Source organism: Camelina sativa, chromosome 14 (genome assembly GCF_030686135.1).
Source record: "Camelina sativa cultivar CO46 ecotype springtype chromosome 14, ASM3068613v1".
In the NCBI taxonomy this organism is placed as follows: Eukaryota; Viridiplantae; Streptophyta; class Magnoliopsida; order Brassicales; family Brassicaceae; genus Camelina; species Camelina sativa.
In genome coordinates, this window is record NC_141893.1 from 3,518,324 (window position 1) to 3,539,364 (window position 21,041).

The 21,041-nt window shown below is 37.1% G+C and overlaps 6 protein-coding genes, 1 non-coding gene and 2 pseudogenes across 11 annotated transcripts; all 9 read left to right on the top strand.

The window, feature by feature from the left end:
• The first annotated feature begins 1,077 nt into the window (after window positions 1-1,077).
• Window positions 1,078-2,917, top strand: LOC104743189 (small RNA degrading nuclease 5 pseudogene; annotated as a pseudogene).
• A 474-nt stretch (window positions 2,918-3,391) lies between these two features.
• LOC104739484 (phosphoglycerate mutase-like protein AT74H) lies at window positions 3,392-5,124 on the top strand. The gene is made up of 2 exons (XM_010459858.3): window positions 3,392-4,253; window positions 4,691-5,124. The coding sequence occupies exons 1-2, from the start codon at window positions 3,794-3,796 to the stop codon at window positions 5,074-5,076; spliced, it is 846 nt and encodes a 281-aa protein (XP_010458160.1). The 5' UTR covers window positions 3,392-3,793; the 3' UTR covers window positions 5,077-5,124.
• A 118-nt stretch (window positions 5,125-5,242) lies between these two features.
• On the top strand, window positions 5,243-5,314 carry TRNAP-AGG (transfer RNA proline (anticodon AGG)). Its single transcript has one exon. It is a non-coding gene; the product is annotated as a tRNA-Pro (tRNA).
• A 50-nt stretch (window positions 5,315-5,364) lies between these two features.
• Window positions 5,365-8,122, top strand: LOC104739485 (cation/calcium exchanger 5). Of its 3 annotated transcripts, none has more exons than XM_010459861.3 (3): window positions 5,395-6,427; window positions 6,991-7,549; window positions 7,626-8,122. In XM_010459861.3, exons 1-3 carry the CDS (start codon window positions 5,399-5,401, stop codon window positions 7,628-7,630), a joined length of 1,593 nt encoding a protein of 530 aa, XP_010458163.2. In that variant the 5' UTR covers window positions 5,395-5,398; the 3' UTR covers window positions 7,631-8,122. The 3 variants fall into 3 exon arrangements, with proteins under 3 accessions (XP_010458161.2, XP_010458163.2, XP_010458162.2); XM_010459860.3 differs by having other exon boundaries at window positions 7,662-8,122; XM_010459859.3 differs by having other exon boundaries at window positions 5,365-6,427; window positions 6,991-8,122.
• Window positions 8,123-8,314: 192 nt separating this feature from the next.
• Window positions 8,315-10,059, top strand: LOC104739486 (nuclear transcription factor Y subunit C-9). Of its 2 annotated transcripts, none has more exons than XM_010459862.2 (3): window positions 8,315-8,598; window positions 9,004-9,711; window positions 9,790-10,059. In XM_010459862.2, the coding sequence occupies exon 2, from the start codon at window positions 9,007-9,009 to the stop codon at window positions 9,700-9,702; it is 696 nt and encodes a 231-aa protein (XP_010458164.1). In that variant the 5' UTR covers window positions 8,315-8,598; window positions 9,004-9,006; the 3' UTR covers window positions 9,703-9,711; window positions 9,790-10,059. The 2 variants fall into 2 exon arrangements, with proteins under 2 accessions (XP_010458164.1, XP_010458165.1); XM_010459863.3 differs by having other exon boundaries at window positions 8,427-8,598; window positions 8,955-9,711.
• Window positions 10,060-10,137: 78 nt separating this feature from the next.
• LOC104739487 (amidase 1) lies at window positions 10,138-12,345 on the top strand. Its single transcript, XM_010459864.3, has 9 exons — window positions 10,138-10,336; window positions 10,428-10,580; window positions 10,684-10,808; window positions 10,942-11,067; window positions 11,149-11,331; window positions 11,422-11,578; window positions 11,647-11,815; window positions 11,923-12,057; window positions 12,143-12,345. Exons 1-9 carry the CDS (start codon window positions 10,224-10,226, stop codon window positions 12,275-12,277), a joined length of 1,296 nt encoding a protein of 431 aa, XP_010458166.2. The 5' UTR covers window positions 10,138-10,223; the 3' UTR covers window positions 12,278-12,345.
• Window positions 12,346-13,646: 1,301 nt separating this feature from the next.
• LOC104739488 (B3 domain-containing protein At1g08985 pseudogene) lies at window positions 13,647-14,174 on the top strand (annotated as a pseudogene).
• Window positions 14,175-14,431: 257 nt separating this feature from the next.
• LOC104739489 (amidase 1-like) lies at window positions 14,432-17,336 on the top strand. Of its 2 annotated transcripts, none has more exons than XM_010459865.3 (9): window positions 14,432-14,892; window positions 15,001-15,153; window positions 15,299-15,423; window positions 15,548-15,673; window positions 15,756-15,938; window positions 16,016-16,172; window positions 16,257-16,425; window positions 16,694-16,828; window positions 16,917-17,336. In XM_010459865.3, exons 1-9 carry the CDS (start codon window positions 14,780-14,782, stop codon window positions 17,031-17,033), a joined length of 1,278 nt encoding a protein of 425 aa, XP_010458167.1. In that variant the 5' UTR covers window positions 14,432-14,779; the 3' UTR covers window positions 17,034-17,336. The 2 variants fall into 2 exon arrangements, with proteins under 2 accessions (XP_010458167.1, XP_087342011.1); XM_087485885.1 differs by having other exon boundaries at window positions 14,444-14,892; window positions 16,281-16,425.
• Window positions 17,337-18,113: 777 nt separating this feature from the next.
• Window positions 18,114-21,021, top strand: LOC104739490 (putative UDP-glucuronate:xylan alpha-glucuronosyltransferase 5). The gene is made up of 3 exons (XM_010459866.3): window positions 18,114-19,274; window positions 19,745-20,205; window positions 20,377-21,021. The coding sequence occupies exons 1-3, from the start codon at window positions 18,506-18,508 to the stop codon at window positions 20,860-20,862; spliced, it is 1,716 nt and encodes a 571-aa protein (XP_010458168.2). The 5' UTR covers window positions 18,114-18,505; the 3' UTR covers window positions 20,863-21,021.
• The last annotated feature ends 20 nt before the right edge of the window (window positions 21,022-21,041 follow it).

Here is a 21,041-nt window from a genome sequence, read left to right on the forward strand (position 1 = left end):
GCCGGTCACTTGAAGAAATACAAGCATTGCTCAACAGCTCTGTGCAGTAATTTAATTTTTATTGGTGCGAGTTTGAATGCGTAATGGAAACAGAGTGGGATCATAAAACCCAAAAGTAGTCGTTATGTTGAGAAAGTGGTCTCATATGGTGGGCTCTGAATTTGTACAATACATATTAATAAGCATCTCTCTCCACCATAATTTCTAATCTAATCTAAACGACGAAAAAGAGAGATATATATTAAGGAAGCAAGATATATAGACCGTAATATAGACCGTAAAGCCTATTAATGAAGTGAAACCAATCTGAAAAATATTCTAGATTTTGATATTATTTATTGTACAAGCTATTTCCTTATATGTTTAGGAAACCTCCCATATATAATAAAATAGAAGTACACAACTTTTTTTGTAGACTATATAATATAGGTTATAAAATTAATTATTTGATTATTTGATAATTTAACCTATATTATAACCAAATAATTAATTTTATAACCAAATAATTAATTTTATAACCTATATTCCAAAGAAATAAAATAAAATAAAATCTCCACTGAATATTTAATTAACCATATATAAGCAACAAAATCTCAAAAATTAATCATTCTTCCGTGGATTAAGAGTGATTTTCGATTATACTAGCAACTATATATCAAAATAATAGAAATAATGTATATTATGATTGATTTGATAAATTTCAAAAAATTTAGCCTAATCCGCGGAACAATCATAAAAAATCTCAAAAAAATTCAAGTACTCATATTTAGCATATGATTTTATTGTATAACGTTTTATTTACAACAACTTTTAAAAACAATCACATAAACTATATTTTATATAAAAATTATAATATAAATAAAAACATTCAACCCGTGCCTGGTAGTAATACAGTTACATTATATTGTGTTAGCAATATGTGAAAGCTAATCAATATATATACGTAGGCTAATCACATAAAAACCTTAAAAAAAAAATTTGGAGGCGTCAAGGTTAAACATAAAACCCTTAAAATTTCTCCGACGGCAAATTAAAAAACGCGACGGCGTTGTTAGACGACGGCTATACTCGGCGGCGTAATCGTTTTCATGGTAAAGTTGTTGAATACGACGAATAGCTTTACGCCGTCGTCTCAAGAATGTCGTCTTCGAAGCGGAAGCGCGACGCGGAAGATGTTAGAGAAAGTGGCGACGGTAGGGATGAAAAGAGCAATACCGGAAACAGCTTCTTGGATATATATGGACCCGAAGCGAAAGCAGAACTCGATTTCAAGAGCCCTGAAACAACATTGAACTTACAAGATGTTCAGGGACTTGTGACATGGGTTCTTGCAGAAGGTTGTATGCCAAAGCCCTCGTGGGTGTTTATTAAGAACAAGCCTCTCATTCCAAAGGTTGTAATGCTTTACCTTCCTGGGTTGGATGCAGCTTTATACTTATCACAGTTTAAAGCACTTGCTAGTTTGAAATCGTGTTGTGGCAATCCTATAACCCTTTTAGGTTTGAGCTCTGAAGTTGATGACATGAGGCAGTTGATACAATCTTACTTGCAAGGTTAAAAACAAGAAAACTGTTACGAGTTCAGTGGAACCACCTCCCCTTGTATCTAGCCCAGAAGCATGCAATCTGATGGGGAAATCGTTCATTGAGATCATAAAAGACATACCATTCCCTGTTGCATACTATACTCTCAGTCGAAAGGAAATGGAACAAAATGGATACACTTTTGAACAATTTGAGTTTACCCCTACACGTCCTGCACCACCAGGATCATCTCCCCATGAAATTGTGGCTCTTGATTGCCAGATGTGTATTACAAAGGAGGGTTTGGAGTTAACAAGAGTGAGACTGGTCGATATCCAAGGACAGGTTCTATTAGATAAATTAGTCATGCCAACAAATCCTATTACTGATTATAACACAAGGTATAGTGGAATAACAGCTATGATGATGGAAGGAGTTACAACAACTCTTAAAGATATACAGCAAGAGTTCTTAAAGCTGGTTTTCAAAGAGACCATATTAGTCGGACACTCGTTGGAAACTGACTTGTTTTCTTTGAAGATATCTCATAATCTGGTGATTGACACTGCAGTACTATACAAGCATCCACATGGTCCATCTTATAAAACTAAACGTCGAATTCTAGCAAAAAAAGTTTCTTGATAGAGAGATACAGCTGTCTGAATCTGGATATGACAGCGTAGAGGATGCAAAAGCAGCCATGGATTTGGCACTATTGAAGATAAAACATGGACCTGATTTTGGCTCACAACCGGAAGTGAGAAGAAAAAACCTACTCGACATTTTGAATGAGAGCGGGAAATCTACTTGTATGATTGACAATATCAACATTGTGAAGCGATATGCTTCTGAGTCATCCAATTCAATTCCAGTTTCTTCTGACGACGAAGCACTTTCAAAGGCCATGAAGGAGGTAAAGAACAAGCGGTCACAGTTCGTTTGGACACAGTTCTCAGAACTGAATACACATTTCCAGAGCAGAGCGAATTTCAGAATGGCGGAGATGATCTCATTGCTTACATGTAACAACAACACGAGCCTCAAGGAAAAAAACAATGTTTCACTTGAAACGAAGGAAATCTTAAAGAAAATGAACGAGAGAGTCCAATCCCTTTACGACGCATTACCCGCCAATGCGATGTTTATAGTTTGCACCGGACACGGAGACACATCCTTTGTAGACAGAGTGAGGAAAATGCTTAAAGATGAGAATGGCATCGGGTTTGACCGTGAGAAAGTTGTCAAGTATCTTCAAGAGCTTCAAGCACAAGCCGAAGTAGCTCTCTGTTTTGTTGGTATCAGAGCAGTCGATCTGGTGGATCAAACTAAAAGCTTCCCCATTATAAATCTTGTGTGATCTTTTCGTGATCATGGAGAAACACATCGACGATGAAGTTGCTGATGACGACGATGATATTTTGTACATAATTAAAACACCTTTTTACATAATTATCTTGACTATTTTCTTTTGTTAGTTACAGTTACTATTCCCATCAAACATGTAATCCTACTTGACAACTTGCGCGTGTCGGACATTATTTTGAGAAACGGAACCCACTTTCGAAAGTTGTATTTTTTAATTAATCAGAAAGAAACAAATAGAGCATGTGGGAATTGATCTCATGATTTACCTTTTTTCCATGCTCTCGTCGATTTGGTAAAATTTTAAATTAGAAAGCTGTTCTAGAAATCGCTAATCGGGTAGTTTATATATTAGTTAGTTACTAATTGTTAACTAGACGATCCTTATTTTCATTTGTTAAGACTTCAGACTTCACAGTAGATGATATAAATGAGTTTAAACCTAATCCATTTGTCACTACATTCACTATTTTTATTTATTAATCACATTCCATCATGTTAATTCTGTTTTAAGGAGCAAAGAGAGACATAAAATTCTGTGTTATATACTATATGTTAGAAAGGCCCAAAAAATATTTTTCTCACATAGTATATGTCCTGATCTTCTCAATGGTCTCCGCCGGTTCAAAAGGCCCGTCACTTGAAGAAATACAAGCATTGCTCAACAACTCTGCAATAATTTAATTTTTATTGGTGTCATGGTGTGAGTTTGAATGCGTAATGGAAACAGAGTGGGATCATAAAACCCAAAAGCAGTCGTTATGTTGAGAAAGTGGTCTCAGGTCTCATATGGTGGGCTCTGAATTTGTACAATACATATTAATAAGCATCTCTCTCTCCACCATAAAATCAAATCTAGCTCATCTTAACGACCAAAAACGAGAGAGAGAGATATACAAAAAAAAAAAATGGTGAACCATGAGAAGAAGATGCCCCCGAAACGCATCATACTTATGCGTCACGGTGAGTCCGCAGGGAACATCGACGCAGGTGCATACGCTACCACACCAGATCACAAGATCCCTCTGACGGAAGAAGGACGAGCGCAGGCGCGTGAGGCCGGTAAGAGAATGAGAGCACTCATATCAACTCAAAGCGGCGGGACGTGTGGAGAGAACTGGCGCGTGTATTTCTACGTGTCGCCTTACGAGAGAACCAGGACGACTTTGAGGGAAGTGGGGAAAGGGTTCTCGAGGAAGCGCGTGATAGGAGTGAGGGAAGAGTGTAGGATCCGAGAACAAGACTTCGGGAACTTTCAAGTTGAAGAGAGGATGAGAGTTGTCAAGGAGACTAGGGAACGTTTCGGTAGATTTTTCTATCGTTTCCCCGAAGGTGAATCTGCCGCCGACGTCTACGATCGTGTTTCTAGTAAGTTTTTTTTGTTTTTTTTTTAAATTATTTATCATAGTGGATTACTTGAATTAAAATAACATTGAATATAAATTATATATATATATATTATTTGACAATTATTATATCTAGAAAAGGAGACTATTATTAGGACTTTTGACATGTGCAAAGAAGAAGACGTAGTTTGTTTGGTTATCGATTTTGTTGACATTTTAGGGGAACGTCTTCGTGTATCTTACGTATACGTACGTACTAATTCAAGAAACTACGAAACATTTAGGTGCGACTGGCGAAAGTTGTACGTAACTGTAGATTAAAATTGCGAATAAAATTAAATTAGTTTGTAGATTTTCAACTAGGCTGTTTGTTTTAAAATTACTGTGGTATAATAAGAATCAAGTATTGTAATTGATGCTATAATCTCAATGTTTTTCATCACCTCATTACGAGATAAGGTTTTCTGGAGTCGATGTGGAGGGACGTGGACATGAACAGGCATCAGGTGGATCCATCAAGTGAACTAAACCTAGTGATAGTGTCACACGGACTGACCTCTCGGGTGTTTCTAACGAAATGGTTCAAGTGGACGGTGGAAGAGTTCGAGCGGTTGAACAACTTTGGGAACTGCGAGTTTCGAGTGATGGAGTTAGGTGCGAGCGGAGAGTACACTTTCGGGATACACCACACCGAAGAAGAGATGTTGGGTTGGGGTATGTCCAAAGAAATGATTGATGATCAAATGGATCGTGTTGATGGTTGTCGTGTTACATCGAACGATTCTTGTTCATTGCATCTTAATGAGTATTTTGATTTGTTAGATGTCACCGATGATGAAGAATGATATATACAAAATTGTTCTTATGATGCATGAAATGAAATATTTATCCAATTTGTTTGTTGGTTTGGTATCGTGTTGGTTCAAAATCGAATTGGAATTCACATTTAGATTCCAGTTTCATATGGTTTACTCCATTATTATTAAATACAATAATTAAGAAGAACAACAAGGGCGTTTGGTCTAGTGGTATGATTCTCGCTTAGGGTGCGAGAGGTCCCGAGTTCAATTCTCGGAACGCCCCTCTTATTTGCTATAATTTTTCTCTGGAGTTTTTGACTAATTTTTGTGAAATTCAGTGGGCAAATTGACTTATTTTTGTTCACACATGGAAGAAAAAAAACAAAGAAACTTTAATTCCAATCAGATCTCAGCGAAACTCGAATCAGATGCTAAAAAAATCCAATCTTTTGATTACAAAAGCTTCGTAGTGGCGTCTTGTTTGATTGATCATAATAAGTTGAATGGCATGGAACTGATGATTCCTTCTTCTTCCACCATTGGAAACTCTGCTCTGTGTTTAACCCTAATCTCCATTCTCATCTTCTTATTCTTCCTCACTACACCCACCATTCCCACTTTCCCGGATCATCATCCTCATCTTCGTTCTCTTCTCGACGATTCCACTACTACGAACACTAGCTCAATCGTTGATTCCTCTTGTTTCTCCTCGAGATCCCACGATAATGGCGGCGGCGGAGTCATCAACTACTTCTCCCTCCATTACTGCATCTTCGACCAAAACCTATTCTTCACGATCCCAATATTGTCTCTTCTTATTCTTCTACACTTCTACATACTCATCAAAACCGCTCAGACTCACTTCTCAACCGTCACTACTAAGCTCGCCGATCGCCTCAACCTCTCTCCCAGTATGGCCGCTGTGACTCTCTTAGCTTTAGGTAACGGCGCACCTGACGTGTTTGCCTCTGTTGCTGCTTTGCGTGGTGGTCAGTATCGTACCGGGTTCGGAGCTATCTTATCTGCTGGGACTTTCGTCTCCGCCTTTGTCGTTGGGTTTGTTGCCATCTACGCGGCGCCGTTTCCTGTAGACGCTGCTTCTTTCGTTAGAGATGTGCTTTTTTACTTGATTGCTGCTTCCTTCTTGTTCTATGTCTACTTGAGTGGGGAGATATATGTGTGGCAGGCTATAGGCTTTGTTGGGTTTTACGTTTTCTTCGTTGGTTTTGTCTTTTGGATGGATTTTGGTACCAATGTTGATAAAGGGAGAAGTATCAGTGAGGAAGAGAAGGATTTGTTGAGAGTTAATGATTGTGAGATTGCTTCAGGTCCTTTTGAGAGTCATAAAGCAGAGAAAGAACATCTTTTTTCAGGAATCTTTCGGCTTTATGGAACGGTAATAGAATGTTTTCTTCACTCACCTCTTTGATCATAATGCTGGGATTTTATGGTAGCATCATCTTCAGCCACCAATTGTGAATTCTGATACTGTTTAGTTTAAATTATGTGTATAATAAAGGTTTTGATTTGCTTAAGAACTTTACTGGCTCCCTGTTTTCTTATAAGGTTATGATAAGTCTTTGTGTTAGTGTAGTGACTGAGCACTGTCACTTGCTTAGGCTGGTTCAACCGGATTGTAGCTGTGTTGATAGATCAGGAACAATAGTCAGATCGGTTAGCTTGAGAACTAACATGTTAGAAAGAAGTTAGGCAAAATGAGTTTGAGGTATTCTGGATTTTCATAGGAGTATAGGATTGAGAACTGGTCAAGAGTCGTTAATCAAGTCTCTTTATGATGTGTATTCCTTTAATGAATTCAACCTACGGGTTTGGATCCTATCAGGTTACTGTAATTTACTTTTTTTTTTCTGTCAGACTGCATATCCATAAGTTTGAGCGATATTAAACTTGATGTTAAGACCGGGTTGCCTGATATTGCTTTTGCTGCTGTGATTTCAGATCTCAAGGATGTGGGAAACTCCTGTATCAGTTCTTTTGAGCCTTACCATCCCAAAGCCTTCTCCTTCTGACTGGTCTAGGTTTTATCGTTCTGCCAACATTGTTTTCTGCCCTCTTGCCCTTTTATACTCTTGCAACTCTTTTGTACCACTAAACCACCCAATTTCGTTCCTCTTTCCAAACACCCATCTCCCGCTTTGGCTTGTTGTCCTCTTGATGACGTCTTCCCTAGCGTTCCTTCACTTCACAGTTGAAAAGCAACCACCAAAAACCGAGCAACTGCCGGTTATCGTTGTAGCTTTCATAATGAGTGTTTTTTGGATATCAACAATTGCTGGTGAGCTTCTTAACTGCTTGGCTGCACTTGGAACCCTCCTTAAACTGCCTCCGGCACTCCTCGGCCTAACTGTTCTTGCTTGGGGAAACTCGGTCGGTGACCTTGTTGCTGATGTGGCAGTTGCAAAGGCGGGTAGACCAGCAATGGCAATGGCTGGTTGCTTTGCTGGTCCAATGTTTAACATGCTTGTTGGACTTGGATCGGCCTTAGTAATGCAAACAGGTAATGTGTATCCAAATGCTTACGAACTTGGATTCCATGTAGGTATTGTGATCGCTTTCGTATTCTTGTTGCTTAGTTTGATGGGATCTCTGCTGGTAATAACCTGGTCTAGATTCCGAGTTCCGAGATTCTGGGGGATCTGTCTTGTTGGACTGTATGTTGTTTTCACGTTTGTTAGTTTAATCATCGCCAGCTTGTCAACATGATCACATGCTGCATAAAGTCTGCGGAGTGAATAATCTTGGGTCAACGAGAGATTCAGACTTCCAGTGTTGAGGAATATTTGTTAGTTGGCAAAATTTTGAGTTGAGCCAATATGGGTCACCGGTAATCTCCGAATCTCACAACACTTGCGAGGCAGATGAGGAGAGTTTGATAGATAAGATAGGTGATGGTAAAATACATGTGAAGAGCAAAGGATATGCAGATGTTTTTGGGAGGAGATTTTGGAATTCCCCATTTCAGGTTTCTATTGATTGTAGTGGTCTTGTTTCCTTGGGTCTGGTAAATGTATGTATAAACCACACATTTGTAATTCTTTTGATATTAATGAGAAATGATACCTTCTCTCCATCTCTAAAAAGCAGTAATAGAGAAATTCGTTGATTCTGGTTCGTTTCTTCTATGTGATCGTATTCTTAGTAATAATAATAGTCACAAGTCACTTTATTTGCATATGATATGTTGTTTATCACTTCAAATCATAAATCAGCAAATAGTTCAAGTGGGCTGCCAATTAAATCACAAGAAAATAAATAAATAAATAATGATATTAAGATAAAACAAATCATCATCTGACAAGAGCAGAAGAATCTTGACATAAGCCCAATGCTTGACACGACAGCAGCTTTTATAAGCTTCCACTTACTTCCCTCTTGTCTTCTCTATAATTCCTTCCCTCATTGTTAAAGTCGAAAACAAAGGGGAAAGCAGCAAAAACCCTAAACAGATCTTAAAACTTAAAACTCTCAAGAGGATCAACCTGTCTCTTCCCCCCTTCAGATTCTTCTTTTTCGGCATCAATCAACTTCAGATTCTCCCTTCCACAGGTCACTATCGTTTTTTTTTTTTTTGTTTTTTCAAACATTTGACCTGTTCTTACTTGCATAATGGGAATTCACATGACAAAATAATAGGCTTTGTGTTGTAAGAACAATTCTATTTGTTGTGGGTTAGGAGATTCTTTGTTGAAAGTGATTAAAGACGATCCCTTTCGATATTTTCTTGTTTGCCTTACCAAATTTATGGGTTCCTCTGTAACTAGTTTAATCTATTGTCTGCATACTTGTTTAGATTTTCTGGGTTAATCTTGAAATACTGATTAAACCATATCTAAGTAGATTCTTGTTTTTGCTTAGGGAAACCTTATCTCCTGCTTAATATAAATCTTTTAAATTCTGGTCAGATGATAGGAGCTTAGAATTGATACCACGTTTTGTTGTTTATTCTGGTAGAGAATGGATCAACAAGAGCATGGTCAGTCCGGAGCTATCAACTACGGAACAAACCCATACCAATCCAATCCCATGACTACCACTGCTGCTACTGTATCCGGTGGTGCGACACAACCAGGCCAGCTGGCGTTCCACCAGATCCATCAGCAGCAACAACAGCAACAGCTTGCACAGCAGCTTCAAGCCTTCTGGGAGAACCAGTTCAAGGATATTGAGAAGACAACCGATTTCAAGAACCACAGCCTTCCTCTCGCCAGAATCAAGAAAATCATGAAAGCTGACGAGGATGTTCGTATGATCTCTGCTGAAGCCCCTGTCGTCTTTGCAAGGGCCTGTGAGATGTTCATTTTGGAGCTGACACTCAGGTCGTGGAACCACACTGAGGAGAATAAGAGGAGGACGCTGCAGAAGAATGATATCGCCGCTGCTGTGACTAGAACAGATATCTTTGACTTTCTTGTGGATATTGTTCCCCGAGAGGATCTCCGGGATGAGGTCTTGGGAAGTATTCCGAGGGGGACTGTCCCTGAGGCCGCTGCTGCTGGTTACCCTTATGGATACTTGCCTCCAGGAACAGCTCCAATTGGGAACCCGGGAATGGTTATGGGTAACCCCGGTGCTGCATACCCACCTAATCCGTATATGGGTCAACCGATGTGGCAACAACAGGCACCTGACCAACCTGACTCGGAAAATTAGCAAGAAACTGTGAGTTTTCCAGCTTCTTTTTAGGCCTACCTTGTAATTGAAGTAAAATGTGATAGTCTGTGCGTTTCTTTCCTGCAGAGTTCTAGTCTCGTCCAGGGTGGAATTAAGAAAGGAGGAGACTTTAGACAAGAAAATGAAAAGAACATATCAGAATTTTCAAATTGGTGTTATAGAAGAAATCTAAGTGTTTATGTCTATCGATCCTTTCTGGAGGAGAGATTTTAGGGATGAAAACCAAAAAGAGTGTAAAATTTGTAAAACCAAGTGTGCTTGACAAGGGTTGTTTTATTTGAATGTTGATTTGTCTATCTTTGTGACATTAATATCAATAGAGTATATTTGATTGAAGCCGTTGGATATATAAAACGTAAGGACAATAAACTTGAGGAAAAAGACAGAAAATAAAATGACCTGGCCACTCTATCCTTGTTGATATTTGTGATGTAGCCTTTTATCTTCAAGAAGCTTTACTTGGTTATCATCTAACCTTGTCAGAACCTGGAACTGCATCAATGGCGACAGATAATGATTTTGGAGCTTTCATTGAGAAATTAACAATTTCTCCAATTCCTCCTTCCTCGTTTCCTCCTTCTCTACTGGGTCTTACTTTTGCCATTAAAGATATGTAAGATGTTCATTTGAATACAATATTTCCTCTGTCCTCCATTTTACTTTCTTGTCAATTCATTTTTGAGATTCTTGTTTGGTTGAATCAGTTTTGATGTGGAAGGACGCGTAACGGGTTTTGGTAACCCGGATTGGTTAAGGACACATACGGCAGCTACTTCCACCGCTCCTGCAGTTTCATCTCTCTTAGAAGCTGGTGCCACCGCTTTGGGTATTACCATCATGGATGAAATGGCTTACAGGTTCAATTCCAAGTCTTTTTCTGGTTTCTAGAGACTTTGAGAATCGCTAAGTATTAGACTAGGTTTGTTACGCTTTTTGTGCATCATGTTACTTAATTTGCAGTATAAACGGAGAAAATGCGCATTATGGGACTCCGAGAAACCCGATTGCTTTTGACAGAGTGCCTGGCGGATCATCGAGTGGCTCAGCCGTAGCTGTAGCTGCTCGTCTTGTGGATTTTTCTATTGGTGAGTTGAACTAAAAAAAAAAAATACTAAATAAGTTAAAACATACTAATCAGAATTCATCAAAATGTAAATTTTGTTGTTGTTGTTATTTCTGTCTAATTTATTTCTGGATGTTCTGTTTTTGATCAAGCAGGAACTGATACCGGAGGGAGTGTACGAGTTCCAGCATCTTACTGTGGCATTTTTGGTTTCAGGCCATCACATAATGCTGTTTCCACTGCAGGAGTTACTCCAATGGCTCAGAGCTTCGACACAGTTGGTAACGACAACTAAAAACCAAGATGTTAATGGTTAAAAACCGAGTCTAAATATTGATGGTTTGTTTCAACATTGTATGTAGGATGGTTTGCTCGGGACACAGCTACTTTGAAACGTGTAGGTAGTGTTCTTTTGGAGAAGCCTCACTTGAACTGCATCAAACCAGATCAACTGATCATCGCGGATGACTGCTTCAAGCTGTGTAGTGTACCACGTGATATGTTGGTGCAGCCTCTGGTTGGATCCGTGGAAAAGTTGTTTGGAGGTATAACTAATAACCATCAGAACAACTTGTTAGCCTTTTGTTGAAAGAGAAGTCAGAGTTTATTCCTTGATGATCTTGTTTTGTATCAAGGCAACACTGTAGTAAAGAAGGTGAATCTTGGAGAATACATTGAAGAGAATGTTCCTAGCCTTAAACATTTCATGACAAGTCACGATGTCACGACACAACAAGAGTTCAGCATTCCGTCTCTCATGGCTCTATCGAGTTCAATGAGATTGTTACAGAGGTACGAACATCTTTCTCATTTACTCTCTATCGATTTCTTTCCGTACATAGGCATAACCATAAGTTTAGGTATGAGTTTAAGATAAACCATGGTGAATGGGTCTCGTCGGTGAAGCCAGAGTTTGGTCCTGGAATATCAGCACGGATTGAGGAAGCTATCAACACGTCCGACGAGAAGATCGACCTTTGCCGGTCTGTAAAATCCGAACTTAAAGCGGCTCTATCAACTTTGCTTGGGGTACAAACTTGTTCCTATTTCTCTCAGACTTAAAAACTTTTAACAAATTTAGGTATGTCAATCATTGAAATAAGGAAAGTGTCCAATCCAGTTTTCGCTTTTTGTAGGAGAAAGGTGTGTTGGTGATTCCAACGTTACCAGGTCCTCCACCGCATCTGAAAGCTGATGTGGCTGCACTTGAATCTTTCCGCAGCAGAGCCTTCAGCTTATTGTCCATCGCCGGCGTATCTGGATTCTGTCAGGTAATATAACAAGAAACCAATATATGCCTTCATGGAATCGGTTAATAAGAACCGGTCTGATGTTTTAATTTCCATATCTTGATAGGTGAGTATACCATTAGGGCTACACGAAAATCTTCCGGTATCGGTATCCTTGGTAGCTACGTATGGCTCAGACGGTTTTCTTCTCAGTCTTGTGGATTCCCTTGCGGAACTTAACTTATTATATATGATTGATTGACATGTCTTTTTTTTGGGGTGAATTTTCTTTTTTTTTGGTGAATTATATGATTGACATGTTTGACCGTATTTAATTTGCTTTCTGTTTTTTTTTTTTTTTTTTTTTTTTTTAATGTCATCGTATCATTGGTTGATATATATATATATATAGATGGTTTCATGTTGTTCTTTAATAGCGATTTCGAAATTGAAAAATATTAATGTCAAAAATAATAGTAGAAGATATTGTAAAAAATTAGAGAAATATTAGATGTCAAAGATATAATGCACACTTTTTAGAGGGCTTGGAAAAGAGGCTTTTCTAATATTAATGGAGTTTATGTTTCTTAGATATTAAGCTTGAGAAGATTTTTTTTTTAAATAACTAAAGATAAGGTTATTGTCAAAACAATTTTAGCATAATAAGAAATATATGATTAATGTGAAAATAATAGTAGAATATATTGTAAAAAAAACTAGAGAAATATTAGATATCAAAGATATAATGCACACTTTTTAGAGGGCTTGGAAAAATATTAAGCTTGAGAAGAATATTTTTTTAAAAAAATAAACTAAAAATAAGGTTATTGTAAATAAAATTTTAGCATAATAAGAAATATATGATTAATGTCAAAAATAATAGTAGAAGATATTGTAAAAAACTAGAGAAATATTAGATGTCAAAGATATAATGCACACTTTTTAGAGGGCTTGGAAAAGAGGCTTTTCTAATATTAATGGAGTTTATGTTTCTTAGATATTAAGCTTGGGAAATTTTTTTTTTTAAATAACTAAAGATAAGGTTATTGTAAATACAATTTTAGCAAAATAAGAAATATATGATTAATGTGAAAATAATAGTAGAAGATATTGTAAAAAAACTAGAGAAATATTAGATGTCAAAGATATAATGCACACTTTTTAGAGGGCTTGGAAAAATAATAAGCTTGAGAAGAATTTAAAAAAAAAAAAACTAAAAAAAAAGTTATTGTAAATACAATTTTAGCAGAATAAGAAATATATGATTAATGTAAAAAAAAATAGTATAAGGTATTGTAAAAAAAACTAGATCAAAATTAGATGTCAAAGATGCACACTTTTTAGAGGGCTTGGAAAAATATTAAGCTTGATTTTTTTTTTTTTAAATAAACTAAAAATAAGGTTATTGTAAATACAATTTTAGCATAATAAGAAATATATGATCAATTTAACCTATAAAGTTGTAAATATATAAAATTAATACTATGCTAATTTAGAATCCATAAAATTTACTAAATTTAGAGTTTTGTTTTTGATAAAATTAATATTGTTCAAATAAACATTTAAAAAGCCAATGAACTTTATTTTGGCTGAGAACTATATATAGATATGATAATGGGTTGAACTCTTCAAACTCCTCAAATATTTCATTTTTCAAAAACATTCTTAGTTATATTTCTAAGACACTTAAAAATTAAGTAAAATGAATCCGATTGATATTATAATGATAGAAAAACAATTAACAGAATGCGATGCTAGTCAAATTGGTCGTTTGCGTTTTGCCAAAAAAAAAAGTTAACGACATAATAAATAAGACTGGAGTTCCAATACCTCACAAGGGCATTCAAGTAGAAATTGTGGATAATAACAATTCATATTGGGTAAATTTGGGAGAAGACCAAACAGGTTATTTTATAGGAAGTGGGTGGAACCTTCTCAGAGATGCAAGACAGCTCAAAACAGGTGATGTCATCAGATTATTCTGGCGAGATGCCAAATTTATTTTTTCTATGTGAAAATATTTATTTTCTTTTATTAATAATTATACTTTGTTTTATTAATTTATATATTCTTAATATATCTATTTAATTAATGTATTTGTTGAATAATATTTTGTATGGGTTTATTATTATATGCAATATCTATTTAATTAATTAAAACCATTAATCTTCAAATGTTGAGTAAGTTGAATGATTGATTTAATTAGTTATGTATATACCAGTAGTAACTACATGTATACGGTAATACCCAACCCATACCTAATAATCAGCTTATTTGAACGTTAGATTAATCACAACCGATTAACAATATAAATCATTGAAAATGTGCGATTTGAGTGATTCTGTCCGCGTAACGACAAACTCACCTACCCAACAAAATATGTAACTAAAGCATAAAATATAATTGGCAATAAGTTGTACAAAATCTTATGTGGCAAACTAAACTACACGAAGTACTGTTTTGTTTAATGTTTGATCATAAGCGTGGTCTCTAATTTATGAGACGACAAAAAAACAAAAACAAAGGGACAATAAACATAAGGGGAAAAAAAAATGACCTGGCCCCTGTATCCTTGATCCTTGTTAAGTTAACAATTGTTGTGAATTGTGATAGCTTTATCTTTATGTATTATTACAACAAGCTTTACTTTTATATTTACCTTTTTTATTAATAAAAGAACAAAACCAAAACCAGAAAAATGCTTTACTTGGTTATATAATCTAAGTACTAGACCTCGTCACTCGTCAGAACGGGAACAGCATCAATGGCGACTGATAATGATTATGGAGCTTTCATTGAGAAATTAACAATTTCTCCAACTCCTCCTTCCTTGTTTTCTCCTTCTCTACAGAGTCTTACCTTTGCCATTAAAGATATGTAAGATGATATCCATCCATCTGAAAGATACAATCAGTGTTTCCTCTGTCCACCATTTTACTTTTTTTGTCAATTCATTTTTTGAGCTTCTTGTTTTGGTTTAATCAGTTTCGATGTGGAAGGACACGTAACCGGTTTTGGTAATCCGGATTGGTTAAGGACGCACTCGGCAGCTACTTCCACGGCTCCTGCAGTTTCATCTCTCTTAGAAGCTGGTGCCACCGCTTTAGGATTTACCATTATGGATGAAATGGCTTGCAGGTTCAATTCCACTTTCTTCTCTGGTTTATAGAGACTTTGAGAATGCTCAAACCAGGACATCTTAACAAATAGTCCTCAACAATGGCTATTAGACTAGGCTTGTTACGTTTTTGGGCATGATATATATATGCTACTTAATTTGCAGTATAAATGGAGATAATGTGCATTATGGGACTCCCAGAAACCCGATTGCTTCCGATAGATTGCCTGGCGGATCGTCTAGTGGCTCAGCCGTAGCTGTAGCTGCTCGTCTTGTGGATTTTTCTATCGGTGAGTTTAGCAAAAAAATTCCATACGAGTTATGAGCATACTAATATCATTACTGATCAAAGAGTGAGTTTTTGTTGTTGTTCTGTCTAATTTGTTTCTTGATGTTCTGTTTTTGAGCAAACAGGAACTGATACCGGAGGGAGTGTACGAGTTCCAGCATCTTACTGTGGCATTTTTGGTTTCCGGCCATCACACAATGCTGTTTCCACTGCCGGAGTTACTCCACTGGCTCAGAGCCTCGATACAGTGGGTAAAGACAACTAAAAACCGAGATCTTTGTTGGTTAAAAACCAAATCTTGATATATATTGATGGTTCCAACATTATCTTTAGGATGGTTTGCTCGGGAAACCGCCACTTTGAAACGTGTAGGCTCTGTTCTTCTGGAGCAGCCTCACCTGAAGTGCATCGAACCAGATCAACTGATTATCGCTGATGACTGCTTCAAGCTGTGTAGTATATCACGTGATTTGTTGGTGCAGCCTCTCGTTGGAGCCGTGGAAAATTCGTTTGGAGGTACTAACTAATAACCATCAAAATAACTTGTATTTTTTTGTTGAAAGAGAAGTCAAATGTTTTTGCTCTGTATCAAGGCAAGATTGTAGTAAAGAAGGTGAATCTTGGAGAGTACATTGAAGAGAATGTCCCTAGCCTTAAACATTTCATGACAAGTGACGATGTCACGACACAACAAGAGTTCAGCATTCCGTCTCTCATGGCTCTATCGAGTTCAATGCTATTGTCAGTAATGTACGTAAGAACATCTATCTCATCTACGTTCTATATCGATTGATTCGATTTCTAATAATTACCTAGTCATAAACCAAACTTAAGGCATGAATTCAAGACAAACCACAGTGCATGGGTCTCGTCGGTGAAACCAGAGTTTGGTCCTCAATTATCAGCATTGATGGAGGTAGCTATCAGGACGTCCGATGAGAAGATAGACCATTGCCGATCCGTGAAATCCGAACTTAAGACGGCTCTTTCAACTTTGCTCGGGGTACAACCTGTTTCTATATCTTCCAGTCCGTTAAAAACTTATTAACAAGTTTAGGAAAGTGTCCAATCCGGTTTTCGGTTTGGTTTATGTACAGATTCTGTGGAATAGGTTTTAATTCGATTCGAATTCGGTTTTGTAGGAAATATTATATGGATTTCTTTTGTTTCTCTGCTTATGGGTTTGGTTTCCTTCGGTTATGATTGAAAACACTTACCAGACTGGTGACCAGTTAAATATGAATCATACCAAGTTTTACTGCTTTTTGTAGGAGAAAGGTGTGTTAGTGATTCCAACGGTACCAGGTCCTCCACCGCATCTCAAAGCTGATGTGGCTGCACTTGAATCTTTCAGCAGCAAAGCCTTCAGCTTGTTGTCGATCGCTGGCGTTTCTGGATTCTGTCAGGTAATATAACAAGATTCCAATATATGCCTTCTTGTGGAGTCGGTTAATAAGAACCGGTCTGATCCTCTAGTGTTTGTTCCCTTGATAGGTGAGCATACCATTAGGGCTACACGAAAATCTTCCGGTATCGGTATCCTTGGTAGCTAAGTCTGGCTCAGACGGTTTTCTTCTCAGTCTTGTGGATTCCCTTGCGGGATTTATGTGATTGACAATGAAAAGAAAGGAAGAGTTCGCCCAATCATATAGGCTTTTTCCTTATGTGGGATCCGACAGTGTGATGGTTGGGGGTACGACCGATCAGTTAACAGCCGACCGCTCTACCACTTAGGAACAACGGGAGATTAGATCTCATAGGGTTCAATACCCGTTCTCAACCCATGACATGTTTGAGTCTAATTTGCTTTCTGTTTACAATAAACCTCAACAATGCATTAAATAAATTGTTGTCCATGTTGGCCAATTGTATTTGTGTTTTAGCGAAAACATTAATGGCAAATTATTTAAAAGCGATTGGGGTGTGATTAAAAAAAAGGGGGTAATTAAATTAGGTGAGAATAACCAGCCATATTTGCTAAAAAAAAATAAGAATATATACTTACATAGAACCATAAAAATCAAAATTAAGAAAGTAACACTTGGTAAAAGGAAAAGTGCTTAAAAAACGACCAGCGATGGATAAAGAGAGATCCGAAGACGGAGATCAGAGGACAACTCCGGTACAAGTTTGGTGATGTTTTAGGCTAGTTTCTTTTTATTGTTTTTATTTGCAAATTTTCCATTATATTATGATAATTGCAATTTTAAAATTCAAAAATATTAGGATTGTAAATACTAGAGAAATCTTGCATTTATAAACAATAAATCTATTTAATTAATGTATTTGTTGAATAATAGTTTGGATGGGTTTATTACATGCTTAATCAAATAAATACATTAATCTTCAAATTTGAGTAAATAGAAAGATTGATATAGTTGTAGTTATGTATATTTCAGTAGTACCGGACTACTTGATATACATGTTTTGTTCAACATGCATATTCAACCCATACCTAACAATAATCAGCTTATAGCTATTGACATTAGATTAATTAACCGACTAACAATAAATCATTGAAATACGATTTGAATGATTATGTTCCCGTTATGGAAAATTCACGTACCCAACAAAATATGTTATTAAAGCATAAAAAATACAACTACTAGCTACATTGAAAAAGATGTTATTAAAGCATAAAAAAAATATGAAGAGGCCAAAAAGAAAAAAGAAAAAAAACTCAATGGCAAACTTATAACTACTACTCTTTTGTTTAATGTTTGTTTGATCGCTATTTAAATAACACAACAATCATAAGCTTGATCACCAAACTGATATATCCGAAATATTGTTAAATTATAATTTATATAACACAGCACAAGCGCCAAACTTGCGTATGTAAGTTTATTACACAATTATTCGTAGACTCACCTAACGAATTGACTTGGACGCCAACGTGCCTCCATGCATCTCAAGACCCTTCTTCTTCTGCTCCCAATCATACACCTACGAATTCGCACATATACGTGCATGTATCTTATCTATGAGATTATGAATTCCACAGACACGTTAATTACATGTAAATAGATTCAGATATCGCTAAGAGCATAGAAGAGAGAGAGAGACAGAGTTGGGGAAAAAAGATGGGGGCGAAAAACCAAAGTTCGAGCAGGAGATTTTTTATTTTTTATCTTATAGTAATATCATTGTCGTTTTTGGGTTTGCTCTTAAACTTCAAACCTCTGTTTCTGCTCAATCCCATGATCAGTTCTCCTTCGTTAGTTGAGATTCGCTATTCTTTGCCGGAGCCGATTAACCGGAAGGTCCGTAACCTGAGATGGCTCCGACTCATCAGAAACTATCTTCCGGATCAGAAAAAGATCCGAGTGGGTCTTCTCAACATCGCCGAGAACGAGCGAGAGAGCTACGAGGCAAGGGGGACGTCGATCTTGGAGAATATACACGTGTCGCTCGATCCTCTTCTGAAGAATCTGACGTGGAAAAGTTTGTTCCCGGTATGGATCGACGAGGATCACACGTGGCACACGCCTATTTGTCCGAAAGTCCCTCTCCCGAAGACGGAAGGTCCTGACGCTGACGTGGACGTCGTCGTTGTCAAAGTGCCGTGCGACGGTTTCTCGGAGAAGAGAGGGTTGAGAGACGTTTTCAGGCTACAGGTAAATCTGGCGGCAGCGAATCTTGCGGTCGAGAGTGGTTCGAGGGATGTTGATCGGACGGTGTACGTTGTCTTCGTCGGGTCATGTGGACCTATGCATGAGATCTTTAGGTGTGATGAGCGCGTGAGGCGCGTGGGTGAATATTGGGTGTATAGGCCTGATCTGAAGAGGTTGAAGCAAAAGCTTCTCATGCCTCTTGGTTCTTGTCAGATTTCTCCCCCGCTTCCTCAACCAGGTTATTTCATTCATTCGTCTTTGTACTTTCCATACGTCTTCTTTTTTTTTTTCGTAAGACAGTATTTATTTATTGTCACATGACATAATGCATTAGTTAAAAGAAAATCCAACAAATCAATTGATGTTTTTATAGATTAAAAGCAGTAAAATTATTAAAGAAATTCAAACAGACAACCAATAACATTCTTTGTCCAACGTTCCCAATATAATTAAAAACTTTATCTTAATACGGATAGAGACTACAAAAATTATAGACTTCCAAATCCATATGATTATAGCTATATTAATACATCTTTAATTTGATATGTAAAGTGCTATAGGAAGCAATCTTCAACAACTAATATTTATTACCTTTAAGTCTCATCTAAATTCAGATCGGTGATCCTTATACCAAATCTTCCTCTTTTCTTTTTACTGTCTTTGCTTTTCAACTAAATAACTAGTTTACTCATTCGTTGTTATATATAGGTCAAGAAGCATGGATACAAGGCAAGAACAAAAGTCTCACATCCAAAACTACATTATCATCATTTCCTGCCCAACGTGTTGCTTACGTGACGTTACTACACTCATCGGAGGTCTACGTATGCGGGGCAATAGCATTAGCACAAAGCATAAGGCAATCTGGATCAACTAAGGACATGATACTCCTCCACGATGACTCCATAACCAAGAGTTCTCTCATTGGCCTAAGGCTCGCTGGCTGGAAACTACGGCGAGTGGAGAGAATTCGTAGTCCTTTTTCCAAGAAGCGTTCTTACAATGAGTGGAACTATAGTAAGCTACGTGTGTGGCAAGTAACAGATTACGATAAGCTAGTGTTCATAGATGCAGACTTCATCATCGTCAAGAATATTGATTACCTTTTCTTCTATCCTCAACTTTCGGCTGCTGGCAATAACAAATTCTTGTTCAACTCAGGAGTCATGGTAATGCATCTACATAACAAGTTCATATAAACCAATGAGCTACGTTTAGATTTAGCTCAATCCATCGCTTACAAAGTAGGGTCATTAATGTTTTTCTGTGGAGCTAATGTGTTGTGTAAAAATTTCATCGTTATTTGCCACATTTATCTAAGAAACCATGGTTTTGTTCAGGTTCTGGAGCCATCAGCTTGTCTGTTCGAGGATTTGATGCTGAAAGCATTCAAGATAGAGTCATACAACGGGGGAGACCAAGGATTCCTGAACGAATATTTTGTGTGGTGGCATAGGTTATCAAAACGTTTGAACACGATGAAGTACTTCGGTGATGAAAGCAGGCATAATGATAAAGCACGGCACCTCCCAGAGAATCTAGAGGGGATACACTACTTGGGACTAAAACCGTGGCTATGTTACAGAGACTACGATTGCAACTGGGACTTGAAAACAAGGCGTGTGTTTGCAAGCGAGTCGGTGCATGAGAGATGGTGGAAAGTGTACGACAAGATGCCCAAGAAGTTGAAAGGTTATTGTGGTTTGAATCTTAAGATGGAGAAGAACATTGAGAGGTGGAGAAAAATGGCTAAGCTCAATGGCTTCCCTGAACGACATTGGAAAATTAGAGTAAGAGATCCTAGGAAGAAGAACCTTCTAATCTAATCCAATGAAAAGAAGAAGAGTAAAAACACAACAATTAAACAAACTGGTTTCTTTTATTCAAAAACACACACTTTTTTTTGTTTTTGTTGACGTAGAGTTTTCAGATTATGACGTAATATATTAAAAGATTTGGAAATAGTGACATAATTTTAATTAAAAGTCATATTTTCTGAATTCAA